The sequence below is a fragment of the Chiloscyllium plagiosum genome, unplaced genomic scaffold (assembly GCF_037043375.1).
Source record: "Chiloscyllium plagiosum isolate Xiang-an unplaced genomic scaffold, Cpla_swu_hap1 HiC_scaffold_2, whole genome shotgun sequence".
Classification (NCBI taxonomy): Eukaryota; Metazoa; Chordata; class Chondrichthyes; order Orectolobiformes; family Hemiscylliidae; genus Chiloscyllium; species Chiloscyllium plagiosum.
The window spans coordinates 31994679-32010579 of NW_028270140.1; the positions used below are offsets into that span (position 1 = coordinate 31994679).

Genomic DNA, 15901 nt, shown 5'->3' on the forward strand with positions numbered 1-15901 from the left:
AAACCCTTATACTTTTCGGTCTCCCTTCCAAACTATAGTCCACAGCCTTTTAAAACCAACAAATTAGTACAAGTCCCTACTTCCAGGCTTCATGTGCCCACCTTTTCTGCATGCTAACTTGCATTTGCATAGCACCTTTAACACAGCAAACATCCCGACAGCAAATCGTACAAGTGTTGCCAAACAGGATTTGGTCCTGAGCCACATGAGGTGATATTTTTAGGCGAACGAAAGCGTGGTCAAAAAGGCAGATGTAAGCAAGTATCTCAAAGGAGCAGACAGACGTACAGAAACGGGAAGGTTTAGAGAAATACTTCCAAGTTAGGGACTGCTGTCAGTGCTGCCAATTGTATTTTCTAAATGTGTGGATATTTTTAGGGGTTTCAATGGTTTAGTGTATGCAAGGGTAGTCACCACTAATTCAAACTGGAAGAGTCTTGGAGGGAGTAAACAAGATGAAGTTGATTGTCATTTAGTAGTCTAGAATCTATTTTGAGAGTTGAAACAGTAGCACACACATGTTCGTATTCACTCAAGGAAGACCTCAACATCTGCACTGCAGCACTACATCACAGCAATCTGGGCCAGCCACCATTGTGTGGATCAGTATTCACTGAATTTATGGACTCGTGCAGTTCAGCTCAGTTAAAATGATACTCTGTCCGCCTAAGCAGATAGTGTTGCCATGGGATCCCCGCTAGACCCAGCCCTCGCAGACGTCTTTGCTCTCTTGCACAAAAAACTTGCCTTTGAGGAGTTGGAACATCATGTTACGGCTGTACAAAACATTGGTAAGGCCACATTTGGAGTACTGTGTACAGTTCTGATTGCCCTGCTATAGGAAGGATATTATGAAATTGGAAAAAACCCAAAAACGTTTTACAAGGACGTCGCTAGGACTGGAAGATTTGAATTATCAGAAGAGTCTGGATAGGCTTGGATTTTTTTTTACTGGAGCATAGGAAGCTGAGGGGTAACCTTATAGAGGCTTCAAAAATTTGAGTGGCATAGATAAGGTGATTAGCCAAGGTCTTTTCCCCAGACTAGGAGAGTCCAAAACTACATGGCATAGTTTTAAGGTGAGAGGGGAAAGATTTAAAAGGGACCCGAGGGGCAACCTTTTCACACAGAGTGGTGCGTACTTGGAATGAACTGCCTGAGGAAGTGGTAGAGGCAGACATAATTACATTCGAAAGACATTTGAACAGGCACGTGGATAGGAGAGATTAGAGGGTAATGGGCCAAATGGGAATTGTTCGGTTTAGGAAACCAGGTCAGCATGGACGAGTTGGGCTGAAGGGCCTGTTTCCATGCTGTATGCCTTTAAGACTCTATGACAGAATGACACCTAACCTTCTCTTCCTTGCATATATCTCCGCCATGTAGATCATACATTTGAATCTGCAGCTGATGGGCCACCATCCTGCGCTCAAAATCACATTTGAAACGGAACAATCAAGTGAGATCCCTTTTCTTGATCTCCTGGTTGAGATTACAGTTAGGGTGTTCTCTACTATTGTCTACCACAAACCTACCTTCATTAGTTAGTATATACATTGGTGATTCCTCCAGTTCCGTTTGCTACAAGAGTGTCTTTATTGGCAACTTTATGAATAGGGCCTGAGCCTTCTGTACACTGGGCAAACTTGATGCTGAAACAGGAATGCATCAAAGTCATCCTGTAAGCTAGCAGCCACCCTGATCAGCTCCTTTCTCACTGTATACTGAGCAAAATCAAGGGAGGCCTTAAAGCAGTCACTTTTGGTCCTCAACCTTGCCTAGTCTACCTAATTACCCAGAAAGGGAAAAGCTCTGTGAACAGCAGGCGAAGCTGTGGTGTATGAATTTCATTGCTGGTGTGATGCCTGTACCTAGTCCACACATCCCAAAAAAACTGGCAAATCATATCAAACAGCACATGCCTTTGACGGTTAGCAACAATTAAAGCACTAACCAACCCATGCTTGTAGAACTCGCAACACATGTATGCAACATGGCGGCACGGTGGCACAGTGGTTAGCACTGCTGCCTCACAGCGCCAGAGACCCGGGTTCAATTCCCGCCTCAGGCGACTGACTATGTGGAGTTTGCATGTTCTCCCCGTGTCTGCGTGGGTTTCCTCCGGGTGCTCCGGTTTCCTCCCACCATCCAAAGATGTGCAGGGTCAGGTGAATTGGCCATACTAAATTGCCCGTAGTGTTAGGTAAAGGGTAAATGTAGGGGTATGGGTGGGTTTCGCTTCGGCGGGTCGGTGTGGACTTGTTGGGCCGAAGGGCCTGTTTCCACACTGTAATCTAATCTAAATCTAAAAAACATCAGAGGTGACTCTGCAAAGGTGGACAACACTTGCTATATAATCCCACATGCAAGAAGAATTACACTGAGAACCAATTTAGGTTTCTCAGTTTGGCTCATGTGTGGTACACTTGCATGTTCTGGAACATACAAATATTGACACGCAGGGCCTTTGTTTTTTTGCAGACAGAAAGAGCCTGTACTTGCACTGTGCCTATTACAACTCAACAAAACAGGTGACAGCCATGCTCTGACCAATCAGTCTATCTGCCTGGCTTAAAATCTAAACAAAGCATGATAGTTAACAGTCAGTCATCATTAACTGCTATATTCTCCATGGCAACACCTCTATCAGTCAGAGTCAACTTGATTATCAATCAGTACTCTCTTGTGATAAAGTCCAATAGTTGGTTTTCACCTGATTGGTATGTTTGTGAATTGTTTCAGTGGGTGCAAGACAAAAAGAAGTCTTTTTTCAGCAATAGTCAAGATGTAACTTGGTGAATTGTAATTATTTATTCGTTATAAGAATAGGTTCAACATCACTATGACAACCCCATTGGGAGGGTTCACTCTTCAGTTTGTCTCTTTCATGGTCCTAGTTTAAGCTTCCCATCAAACCTTCATGACATCACCACTGTAGAAGGTCCATATTGCAGTTAATCAATCATTAACTCTTTCAGATCCTTACTGGACAGCTATAGGCATGACCACCAATGGGGGTGGGTTTAGGTCTAAGGAGGTTACAATTATAGCAAGGGATAAAGCCATATTGGGATCTGAACAATTCTGACAGCAATGTTATGCCAGATTGGGAATCAAGTTGTTTGGTATTCATTGATGGGATGTAGGCATTGATGACTACACCATTATTTACTGTCTATTTGAAAGTGCCCAAAAGAAGGTGATAGTGAACCATTTCCTTCAACCAGGGGTACTCACTCACTGTTAGAGAGGATATTCCAGGATTTTGACCCTATGACAATTAAAGAATAGGAATATATCTCCAGGACAGGATGGGAATTTGCAGGAGGTGGTTTAACCATGTAACTGCTACCCTTGTCCTTCTAGATGGTGCAGGCTGCAAGTTTTGAATGTGCTTTTGGAGGACCTTTAGTGAGTTACTGCAGTGCATCTTGTGGTATGATGGGAGTGACTGTTGAAGACGTTAGATAGGATGATTTGACCTGGATGGTGTTGAGTACTTTGTGTCTTGCTGGAATTGTACCTAGCTAAGCAAATGGAAAGTATTCCATTGCACTTGTGCCTTGTAGATGGTAGACAGGTTTTGGGGTGGGCCGTGTTCAGAAAATGAGTTACTCAGCAGAGAATTCCCAGCCACTGACATAAACTTGTAGCCACCATATTAATAAGGCTTGACCAGTTCAGCTTCTGGTCATTAGTATCCACCAGGAAATTGATAGAGAGCAGTTCAGTAATGATAATGCCATTGAATGTCAACTGGCAATGGTTGGACTCTATCTTGTGAGATGGTCATTGCCTGATACTGAATATTGCATGCCACTTATCAATGCAAGTCTGAATGTTGCTGAGGTCTTGCTGCATTTGGACGTGGGCTGCTTCAGTATCTTAGGAGTCATGACTGATGCTGAACACTGTTTAATCATCAGCAAACATACTCATTTCTAACCTCATGATGGAGGGAAGACCATTGAGGAGGCAGCTAAGACACTAGACTTAGGAATTCCCACAGAGATTTCCTGGAGCTGAGATGACTGACCTCCAACAACCACAACTGTCTTCTGTTGCACAAGGTATGACTACAACCTGTGAGAACTTCGCCCATTTTCCATTTTGTTTTGTTATATTACGATTGATCAGAATTCACTTCTGTTAAGATTCCTTGATGCCACACCCAATCAAATTTTGCCCTAATGTCAAGGGCAGTCAGTCTATGAAGAAGGATTATTACATTAGATACCCTACACTATGGAAACAGGCCCTTCGGCCCAACAAATCCACACCGACCCTCCGAACAGCAACCCACTCAGAACCATTGCCCTACCTCACATTTGCCCCTGTCTAATGCACCTAGCACTGTGGGCAATTTAGCACGGCAAATTCACCTGACCTGCACATCTTTTGGATTGTGAGAGGAAACCCACACATACACAGCACAGGGAGAACGTGCAAACTCCACACAGACAGTTGCCCGAGGCAGGAATCAAACCCGGTCCCTAGCGCTGTGAGGCAGCGTTGCTAACCACTGAGCCATCTTGCCACCCCACATGGTTATTGTTATATCGGACTATAAAATCTTGATATTTTAGAAAAGGACACTTTTCAAAACAGAGAAGTTGGCCACTGGAGCAACAATGTTGTATTTTCAAAGAACACAATCTACCCGAATGGAGACGACGAATCTGCAATGTTTCCAGAGACAGGCCACATGACCCAGTGTGTGGGTCTGAAAAAAAAATTATTGGTTGTGAGCACGCTCAGAGAAGCCCTTCCACAGGACAACAGTCTCTGTCTTTTTTCTATTTCTCTGAATCCACTCTCATCAACACTTCTGAGGTGACAATTCACTGGAAGACCACATCGTTATAATTTAAGGGTTATAAAAGAAGCCAATCTACATTGTCTCTCTTAAAAAAAGAGAATTTAATTAGCTATAACTGATCCAAGTAACCTCTGACAGTAGCTTGTGACTGTGTCTGCAATGGGAATGCTAGAGAAACGCAGCAGATCTGGCAACACCTGGGGAGAGAGAAACAGTGTTAATGTATGACTCTTCCTCAGAACAGAGAGATTGGCAGGACAATCTGTGAATAAGTATTTTTTTTTCTGAATCCAACTATTCTTTGGCCAAAATGCTTTTAAATTAAACACTGCAGAGTTTGATACCTTTTGACAGGCTTCGAGGGGTCTATGTATGTATGCATGTTTTTTGTTAGTTCTTTACCTGTTAGTTTGTAGAACCCTTGTCTCTGATACCAAGGTATATGTTGACAATATTGCCTTCATTTTTAAAAATTCAATCTCTGCCGTCACTAATAGAACAATGGGATAAGGGAAGGAGTCAGTTCACCTCTCCTAACTTGCTCATAACACAATGTAGTTGATGCAGTGAGCACGGGGTGATTAGTTTGGGTTGGTTTGGGTTGGGATGGACGTAGTAGAGGTTTGGGTTAACTTAGGGCTGACCACGAGACCGCTGGAACATTCTTTTCATCAACCTGCACCATTAAGCTTCGCTGAGAACCCTCAAACTGAGTTTGGATGGTGCCTTGTGCCCTGAAGGACGTGGGGACGTCCCAAAGTGACTCGCAACTAATTTGAATGGCAATCACTGATGTAATGTAGCCAATCTCTGCACAACAGGCCTCCACAAACAGCAATGTGATAACAAGAAGAAAATCTGTTGTGGTGATGCTGGTTAAGGGATAAATACCTCCGCCCCCCCTCGACCCCCACCCCCCGGTACTCTCCTTTAAAATGTCATCTTGAAACTTCTTCAAAAGACTTTGTTGAGACAAGATTCTATAAACAATAAGTGCCCACTGAAATCAAGAGGTTCTTCTTTCTACATGCATGGAAGTAAGCTATTTGACCACACGGGGCATCGCAATTAAGCCAGATTCCACCCTGTTGCAATATCTGACTGAAACTAGTTCTTACAAGATGGCACACATTAGCCAGACCCTTGGCACAAATTTTCTTTCTGTAGCACACTGAGATAAGTTATAGAGTCCCAGACTGCCACCCACTTGTGAGTGGCTCACTCTAAAGAGATCAGGGAGCAAAGTGAAGCCATCAATTCTACTGTAAGCAACAAGCTTGCTGACTGAAATCAGTTTCCACTTAGATTTAATACTCAACAAAACAGTCTTTCTTGGATTCCCAGCAGAAGAAAAACATAAACTTTATAAGTTTCTAAAAATGCACAGACACAGACAGAGACATCTATAAAACAGTACAATCTATTAGTCACTGTGGGTTCAAGTCACACTGGAGAGACGTACACACAATATCTAAGCAGGGATCTCAATGCACAGCTGAAGGAATGTCGCACTGTTAGAAGTGCTGGCTTTCAGATGAGGCACTGAATCATGGTCCTCTCCGGTGAGCTAAGAGCAAGGAAGTTCTCTCCCCAGTGATGTACTCGGCCAACATTGATCCTTCAATCAATGTCACAATAAGAACAGGCTACCTGGTCATTATGGCATTGCTATTCATGGGACCTTGCTGTGCACAAATTGCTGCCCAGTTCCTTCAATTACAAGGCTGACTGCACTTCAAGGGACAGCTCGTTGGTTGTAAGCGATGCCTTTGGGTTGCAAAATCTTTGCTAAGGGCTATCACTACACTATACATTCTGTTTACTGGAAAACTAGATAAATGTGGAAGATAAAGGGAGTGGCAATGGAGAGATGAGCGTAGAGTATCAAATCAGAGCAGTTGGGCAGAATCCCTGGTTTCTGCTCCACGTTCTATGTAAAATATTAAAGGCTTGGAAAGCAAAGTAGCTCACTACTTCTTGAATTCTTCATTTGAACACCTTTCATGACAAGTGGAAACGTCTTTGCTTCACTGCAAGCGCCTTCCCTTAGTTTTATTCAAGAATGACTTTTTGATGATTGCAAACATTTCCCCTGAATGCCTTTTTAAAAAATTTATATGCTTATCGGAGGCTCGGGGGGGGGGGGGGGGGGTCTGACTTCCCTCAGCAGCCTCCTCTCCTGACGGTGTAGCCGAGTCTTCATTGGACAGTGTGGCCAGACGGAAAAACGGCTGATCTGGTGCCACTGGCGATACTGTGGAAGCTCGGGTCTTACTTCTCGGCCGAATATCAAACAAAACAAATTAGCCCAATGGCTTTCAGTCAAGGTGACTTCAGTTCTACGAATTCCACTTAAACATCTAATGCGGGAGGAGTGAAATCCGAAATAATTCCTACCCTTCCAACTTCTCAAAGATATCTACTAATGACCAATAAATAGCAGAGCCACCTATATCTCAAAATGAAAAGAATTTTATAAAACTCTGTCTCCAAAGAAAAGTGTCCCAGTTCTCTTTTAGACTGAGGCAAAAGTCATTAGCTAATCCTCTATCCCCTTGCCAAATAGATTTACTCTTCACTTAACAGATGGCTTTGCAAAGCTGATTTATGAAGCATCAGCCAAAACAGATGCTTAATATGGATCCTGAAGTCTCGCTCACACCTACAATGTCTGAATGCTCCTCAATAACCTTCAAAATTAGGGCAACTCTTTTATTAGAAAGTTTCTGCTTCTGAAGCTGAAATCATGTTTTATTAATAGCTAGCACAACACAAGAGTGTCAGTGGGACTTCATACTGGGCCCCTCACAGTTCATGGCGTCAATAATTTACCCTTAATTGGTAGGAATCTGATTGAGAAGTTTGATTAAAAAATATTGGTCTTCTGGCTGACAATGGAGAAGACTACAGGAAGATATCAGGTGGACCAAGAAGTGGCAAATGGAATTCAGTCTGGATGAGCGAGAGGCAATGCATTTGAGGAGGATATACAAAACCGCAGCATATACAAGAAGCAGGGGGATATTAAGAATTGTAGACAACAGATGTAATTTGAAGTATATCACCAGAGATTCCTGGAGGTAGCATAGCAGGTAGATAGAAATCAAGCAGGCATATAAGGCACTTTCTTCTAATGAACAAGACCTGGATGATAAGCGCAGGGAGAATGCGCTCAAACGGTATTTGAGCTAGATCACAGCTGGAGCACTGGACACTGTGCTGTTCCCAGTAATATAGAAAGAATGTGATTACATTAGAAAGGCTACAGAGGGTTATATACAGTCATAGAATTATACAGCATGGAGACTGACCCTTCGGCCCAACTCGTCCATGCCAATCAGGTTTCCTAAACTGAACTAGTCCCATTTCCCTGTGTTTCGCCCATATCCCTCTAAACTGTTTCTATCCACATATCTGTTCAAATGTTCTTTAAACTTCAGTAAGGCGTTCAACAAGGTTCTCCATGGGAGACTGGTTAACAAGGTTAGATCACATGGAATACATGGAGAACTAGCCATTTGGATACAGAACTGGCTCAAAAGTAGAAGACAGAGGGTGTTGGTGGTGGGTTGCTTTTCAAACTGGAGGCCTGTGACCAGTGGTGTGCCACAAGGATCGGTGCTGGGTCCACTGCTTTTCATCATTTATATAAATGACTTGGATGTGAACATAGGAGGTATGGTTAGTAAATTTGCAGACGACACACAAAGTGAAGGTTACCTCAGAGTACAATGAGATCTTGATCATCAACGCCACACTCACAGGAATCCGATTCACTAGAGAGGAAGAAAAGGGCACTGGACACTGTGCTGGGCAACCAACTCCCATTCCTAGACGTGATGGTACAGAGAACACCTAACGGAGAATTCACCACAAAGGTATACAGGAAAGCCACACACACAGACCAAGTCCTGAACTATGAAAGCAACCACCCCAACACACACAAAAGAAGTTGCATCAAGACACTGTTCAAAAGGGCCACAGTACACCAGAACTGCAAAAAGAGGAAGAAGAACACCTGTACAATGTATTCGCCAAAAACGGATACCCGCGCAATTTCATCAACAGATGCCTAAGGGAAAGACAACGGAATGAGGACATGCCACAACCCAAAGGACTAGCCACACTATCATACATCAAGAACATTTCCAAACTGACAGCCAGACTACTGCGACCACTAGGACTCATAACAGCACACAAACCAACAGCCACTCTCAGACAACTCACCAGAACGAAGGACCCGATACCCAGCATGAGCAAAACCAATGTAGTATACAAAATCCCATGCAAGGACTGCACAAAACACTACATAGGACAAACAGGAAGACGACTAACGATCCGCATCCATGAACACCAACTAGCCACGAAACGACACGACCAGCTATCCTTAGTAGCCACACACGCAGATGACAAGCAACATGAATTCGACTGGGACAACACTACTACTATAGGACAGGCCAAACAGAGAACAGCCAGGGAATTCCTAGAGGCATGGCACTCATCCACAGATTCAAATCAACAAGCACATCGACCTGAACCCAATATACTGGCCTCTGCAATGGACAGCTGGAACTGACAACCGGAAGCGGCAGAGACAAACCACTATAAATGCCGGAGGAAAGATCACAGAAGCGCTTCACAGGAGGTTCCGAAGCACTGAGGATGTCACCTAGACAGGGGACGAAACGTCTGCAACACAAATTCCCAGCTCGGCGAACAGAACCACAACAGATCTTGATCAAATGGGCCAATGAGCTGAGGAGTGGCAGATGGAGTTTAATTTAGATAAATGTGAAGTGCTGCATTTTGGAAAGATAAATCAGGGCAGGACTTATAGAGTTAATGGTAAGGTCCTGGGGAGTGTTGCTGAACAAAGAGATCTTGGTGTGCAGGTTCATCGTTCCTTGAAAATAAAGTCACAGGTAGATAGGATAGTGAAGAAGGCATTTGGTAGGCTTGCTTTTATTGGACAGAACATTGAGTACAGGAGTTGGGAGGTCATGTTGTGCTCTACAGTTCATTGGTTAGGCCACTGTTGGAATACTGTGTTCAATTCTGGTCTCCCTGCTACAGGAAGAATGTTGTGAAACTTGAAAGGGTTCAGAAAAGATTTACAAGGATATTGTCAGGGTTGGAGGATTTGAGCTATGGGGAGAGGTTGAATAGTCTGGGGCTGTTTTCCCTGGAGCTTCGGAGACTGAGGGGTGACCTTAGAGAGGTTTATAAAATCATGAGAGGCATGGATAGGGTAAATAGACAAGGTCTTTTCCCTGGGATCGGGGAGTCCAGAACTAGAGGGCATAGGTTTAGGGTGAGAGGGGAAAGATATAAAAGGGACCTAAGGGGCAACTTTTTCACACAGAGGGCGGTACATGTATGGAATGAGCTGCCAGAGGAAGTGATGGAGGCTGGTACAATTGCAACATTTAAGAGGCATTTGGATGGGTATATGAGTAGGAAGGGTTTGGACGGATGTGGACCGGGTGCTGGCAGGTGGGACTAGATTAATTTAGAATATCTGGTCGGTGTGGGTAAGTTGGTTTGTTTCCGTGCTGTGCATCTCTGTGACTCTAAGTGTTGTATTTGTACAGGCCTCTACCACTTCCTCCAACAGCTCATTCCATATACACATCACTCTATGTGAAAATGTTGCCCCTTAGATGTATTTTTAAATCTTTCCCCTGTCACCCTAGTTTTGGACTCTGCTACCTTGGGGAAAAGACCTGGCTATTCACCTTATCTATGACCCCATTATTTTATACACCTCTGGAAGGTCGCCCCCTCAGCCTCCTATGCTCCAGGAAAACACATCTCAGCCTATCTCGCCACTCCTTATGGCTCAAACCCTCTCATCTCAGTAACTTCCTGTACTACCTTTTTGCACTCTTTCCAATTTAATAACATGCTTCCTATAGCAAGGTGACCAGAACTGTACACAGTCCCCCAAATGTGGCCTTACCAAAGTCTTGTACAGCTGTAACATGACATTTTAACTCCTGTACTCAGTGTTCTGACCAATGAAGACAAGTGTGCCAAGTCCTTCTTCACCACCCTGTCCACCAGTGACACCACTTTCAAGAGACTATGTAACTGCACCCTTAGGACTCTCTGTATCCCAACATGCCTAGGGCCCTACCATTAACTCAGTAAGTCCTGCCCTGGTTTGTCTTAACAAAATGCAACACCTTGAATTTATCTGGATTAAATTCCATACGCCATTCTCGGCCACTGGCCCAGTTGATAAGATCCGAGTGAACTCTTAGATAATCACCTTCACTGTCCACTATATTGCCAATTTTGGCATCATCCACTAACTTACTAACCATGCCTCCTCTGTTCTCATCCAAATCATTTATATAATAATGAACTGATCCTTGCGGCACACCCCTGTTCACAGGCCTCCAGTCTGCATAACAACCCTCTACCACCAATCTGTCTCCTACCATCAAGCCAATTAGTATCCAATTGGCTAGCTCTCCCTGGATTCTATGTGATCTAATCTTACTAACCACGCTACTACGCAGAACCTTGTCAAAGGCCTTGCTAACGTCCATGGAGAAACGTTTATCGCTTTGCCTTCATTTATCATCATCTTCCTGTTTGTGTGACAGGATTTCCCATGCACAAAGCCATGCTGGCTATCCCTAATCAGTTCTTGCCTTTCCAACTGAATGTGGATCCTGTCTCTCAAAATCCTTTCCAACAACTAACCCAGCACTGATGTCAGGCTCACCAGTTTTTTGTTCCCTGGTTTTTTCTTGCAGCCTTTCTTAACTAATGACACAACATTAGTGACCATCCAGTCTTCCAAAACCTCATGTATGGCTGTCCATGAGATAAATATCTCCACTAGACTCCCAGCAATCTCTTCCCTAGCTTCCCACAATGTCGTGGGATATAGTTAATCGGGTCCAGGGGATTTATCTATTTATGAGATGTTACCAGGAAGTAAGAATGTTAGCTATGAGGAAACACAGTGCCTGTGACTGTTTTCAATGGGACAGAGGGTCTTTGGGGGATTTTCTAGAGGTGGTGAAAGTTATACACGGTCTAGATAGAGTGGATAGGAAGGACCCATTTCCATCAGCAGAGAAGTCAATAACTACGGTCACAGATTTAACCTCCTCCTTACGTTCTCTACAACATCAATTTCTTCCTGTAATACAGTTGGTGTCAGTATTTTTGTACATCACTGAGGTCAGCAGACCATTCCAAAAGCTGAGCTTTTGCATAAAATTTAGGATAAGAATTCTTATCCACGAGTTTTAAAACGTGACTGCGCTCAACAGTGCTTCAAATTAATAAAGCCCATAAATTTTAATCACCCGTGTCTAAATTTTAATATTCATTCACTCGTTTTGTAAAATACTATCCTGAGCCTAAACCTCATCTTGCATTCATCTCTCGCTGATAGCATTTATGTCAGTCCTTCCAAATACAATGCCTGCAGGACATGAGCAGGAATTAATTCATTAACAATAGCTATAATTCAAGCCAGTCACTCACGTATAGGACCTTGCTAGGATATACTGCACTATAGTGCCACCTCCAGGTTAGCCTCACCAACATTTGTTCAATCTTCATCTGAACTTTCATTGACAGTGCTCTGGTTAGTGGATTAGCCCTGTGCACTTTTGCATATGAGGTCAAAAATGAAGGCTGCTTTCATCCTGAGTACACTTTTGCCATACAAAATCCAGAAGTGTCAGCTAACTAGCCAATGTCTGGTTTATCCTGCCTGCTTTACCCCAAAAGGAATAAATTGCATTTATGTAGCACCAATGATGGCTTTACAGCCAAGAAAGTACTTTGGAACTGTAGCAACCACTGGTGTAATGTAGGAAACACGGCAGTCATGTTGCACACAACAACAGCCCACAAAATACAGTGTGATAATGATCCGGCTTGGTGTAGCGGACCCTCCCCGACAGCTTCCAGGCGTGGCATCGTCTCAGCCCAGCATGGCGATGTCTTGGCCTGGCATGGCCTCACTGTGGTCTCCCAGTCTTCAGGTGATTCCACAGTGATTTCTCAACCTGAAGGACCTCAAGGTGAAGCCCAGCCTAGGCTGGAGCGAAGGCCTAGTGTGGACTGGAGGCTAGATGCCAGCGTGCTCTGGGCTGGAAGCCTGCTGTTCTGAACCTTTATGTCTGCAATGCTGGACTCATTATTTCTCTATTTTCTAAGACCTTGTAACTGAAGAGGTTGTACCTAGGTACCTTTGTACCTAAGTTGACGCTGTAAGTGGCAACTTGTATACTTTTCACTGTACTCATTTGAGTACATGTGACAACAAAGCTAATTTTAATTCTGATCCGTTTTATGAATGGTGATCGAAGGTTGACTCGGACACCTGGGAGATTGATCGCCTTGTTTTTCTTCGAAGTAGTGGTCATGGGATGTTTTACACCCGTCTGGGAGGGCAGTTAAATGTCTTACCTATAATGGGGTTGCCTCAGCACTGCAGCTGCCCCTCAGAGTTAGGTTTATCCTCGAATCTCTGAAGAGGAAGCAACACTCTGGCTCTGAGGTGACAGTGCTCCCCAGTGGATTACAGCTGGCTCAATGGGTCACTGGTACATTGCCATTGACCTTAGCAGTGCTTTGCACGCAACTTTTAATATTTTCAATTGTCACGCTTTAAACACAAGTGTATCCAGAAACACCAGTCTGAATTTGAACTCTGAGCTTACTCTCACTGCAGATGGAAGTCTCTCTGTTGTTTGTGGGATTCCATTGTGGGTAACGTGGTTGCCATTTGTCCTGACTTGCATCACATCTGCTCACCCACCTCCCTTGTACTTGTTGATCTTCGGTCGCTCACAGCCTTGCAACAGTTCCATTTTAACAGCATCATTCAATTATTCAAATACCTTCCTGGTCTCACCATTCCCTATCTCTCTCTACCCCCTCCAGACCCATCATCTTCCAGGTTCTCTCTGTTCTCCAACACAGCCTCAGTTTTAATTGTTTTACCTAAATATACTCCGCCTGACTTCTGAGGCCATGGAAGCCCCTCCCTAGATCCCTCTGAGGTGTATCTTGCTCTCTGGGGTTTCTGACAAAAGGAGGAGACTGAGGAGCAAGACTTGGTGCTCAATTTTTTTTAAACGGCCAACTGAGCCCAGTGACCCTTTTTACTCATAGTGAGTAAATTTTTACCCTTCAGGATTTGTCTCATTGTCATCACGAGAATACCAAATAAGATAAATGTGGCACAGTTTATCAAAACCCATCGGTACTACACCTTGGCAAAAAAAACCCAGAAAGGACTACGTATGCTGGAAATCTGAAACAAAAACAGAAACTCCTGGAAAATCTCAGGAGGTCTGCGGAGATCAATCAGAGTTAATGTTTCAGGTCCAGTGACCCTTCTTCAGAAACCAGAGATTATCCAGCAGTTTCTAATTTTATTACGGGTACTACAACTTGTTGCACAACCAGATTCAAAGTACTTCAAGGAGTGTTGACAAACTAAAACCTTCACAGAGATTTCAGGTACTTACGTCTCCTTCCATCACCAGTTGGTTCTCACATTCTGCTGTCGGGCTAATATCTTGTCGCATAACCCAGATGGGCTCTGCTGGCTCATCTGGAGTGTAAGGTGATCGGACGGTTCGGGTTTTTACTTCTTCAATTGCTTCCTTGATGTCCTTAATAGCTAAAGAAATGGCATCCCTTTGTTCTCTGGTATGCCTCAGAGACTCTCCCAGGCCTGTGGAAGACACAGACCGGGAGTTCAGCGCAGACATGACATCGTCGGCCTCCTGCCCGCTGCCTGAGTTCTGTTCAGCTTCTGGCATTTCCTCACAGCCCCGGTCGAGGCTTTGGGAACTCATGCTCTGCTTCACTTCCGCCACGATCTGGTCAATGTCCTCCTCTTGCTCGTAGCTATCCATTCGAGGGTAGGGAGCAAACTCGGCCTCCTTCTCAGGGCTGTCCGACTCGTTGTCCGACCGTTCGTCGTAATGGTGCAGCCTGGCCCCCAGGGCTTCCTTGCGGTAGTGCTCAGCCTCCTCCCTCTCTCGCTCGTACAGCCGGAGGGTTTCCCCACCGTCCAGTTCGGGTGCCTCGCCGATTTCCTCGTAAACGTGCTCCTGTGCCGCATAGTCGTCGTAAGGCTCGGCGTACTGTTGGTCCTCGCCGCGGTGGAATGGGTGGTGGCTGTAAACGTACCCCGAGTAGGCCGAGCCCAGAAGCCCTTCGCGGTCCACCATGTCAAAGTGCAGGACGCTCGGGAGAGTCCGGCTGTCAGCAGCTTCCACGTGCTCCGACTCGGCGTTCTCCGTGTACTCCTCTGCCTCCGGCCGGCAGTGCACGGCGTAGGAACGCTCGTCCTCCTCTCCGTTGTCCTGCAGCCTCTCCCGGGACCCGTAGGGGTCGCCGTGCGTGCAGATGACGTCGCCCTCGGCTCTGTCCGTGTGGTTGTGGAAGCCGCTTTCGGTGCTGGCGGACCTGGCCAAGGTGCCCTCCTCATCCGCCAGCCGTGCCCGTCCTCCTCGCTTGCTGTTGCTGCGGCGACCAGCCTCCTCCTCCTCCTCCGAGTGCTGGAGATCAGCCTCCACTGCCTCGTTCACGTCCTCACTCCCCGGTTCCTCGTCCGTCTCCAGCGCCTCCTCTGGTCTGTTCATGTCGGAATGCCCAGAGCTGGTCCGTCTACACTGGCAGCATCTCTGGCGGCTCTCCCTGGGATGCACAGAAAGGGACAAAACAAAAGCAAGGAAGTCAATGTTGTGCAGTTGAAGGGAAAGCAAACATTACAGCTCTTTCCAACAGACCTCACAATGGACCTAAGCGTTTCTTCACTTCAAACATTGAAGTTAGAGTTAGGGTTGTGTTTCACTGTTTCATTCTATGAACACCTCGCTTAGCTCCATTTCCCTCATCAGCCAACCACTCCAGCACACTTTGATCATATTTTTTAATACATTCTTTCTCAAAGGGAAGATTCGCATTTCTAGAGTACCTTTCAGCACCTCTGTTGTCTCAGAAGGCTTCACACCCCAATAAAGTATCTAATGGGAACTGATTTGTCCACTGCAATGTTGCCAATGACCAATTGGTCTGGTTTTGGATGTTGGT

General features: G+C 45.0%; 1 protein-coding gene across 5 annotated transcripts in view; it reads right to left on the reverse strand.

Annotated features, from left to right (window-relative positions):
* Positions 1-15901, reverse strand: part of LOC122563194 (amyloid-beta A4 precursor protein-binding family A member 1-like) — a 208446-nt gene that overhangs the window by 82918 nt on the left and 109627 nt on the right. For all 5 annotated transcript variants that reach the window (XM_043716783.2, XM_043716766.2, XM_087995773.1 and 2 more), the window contains one exon: positions 14326-15505. In XM_043716783.2, coding sequence (XP_043572718.1) covers positions 14326-15450 — 1125 coding nt within the window. In that variant the 5' untranslated portion in view covers positions 15451-15505. Of the gene's footprint in view, positions 1-14325; positions 15506-15901 lie in introns of those variants that run through there.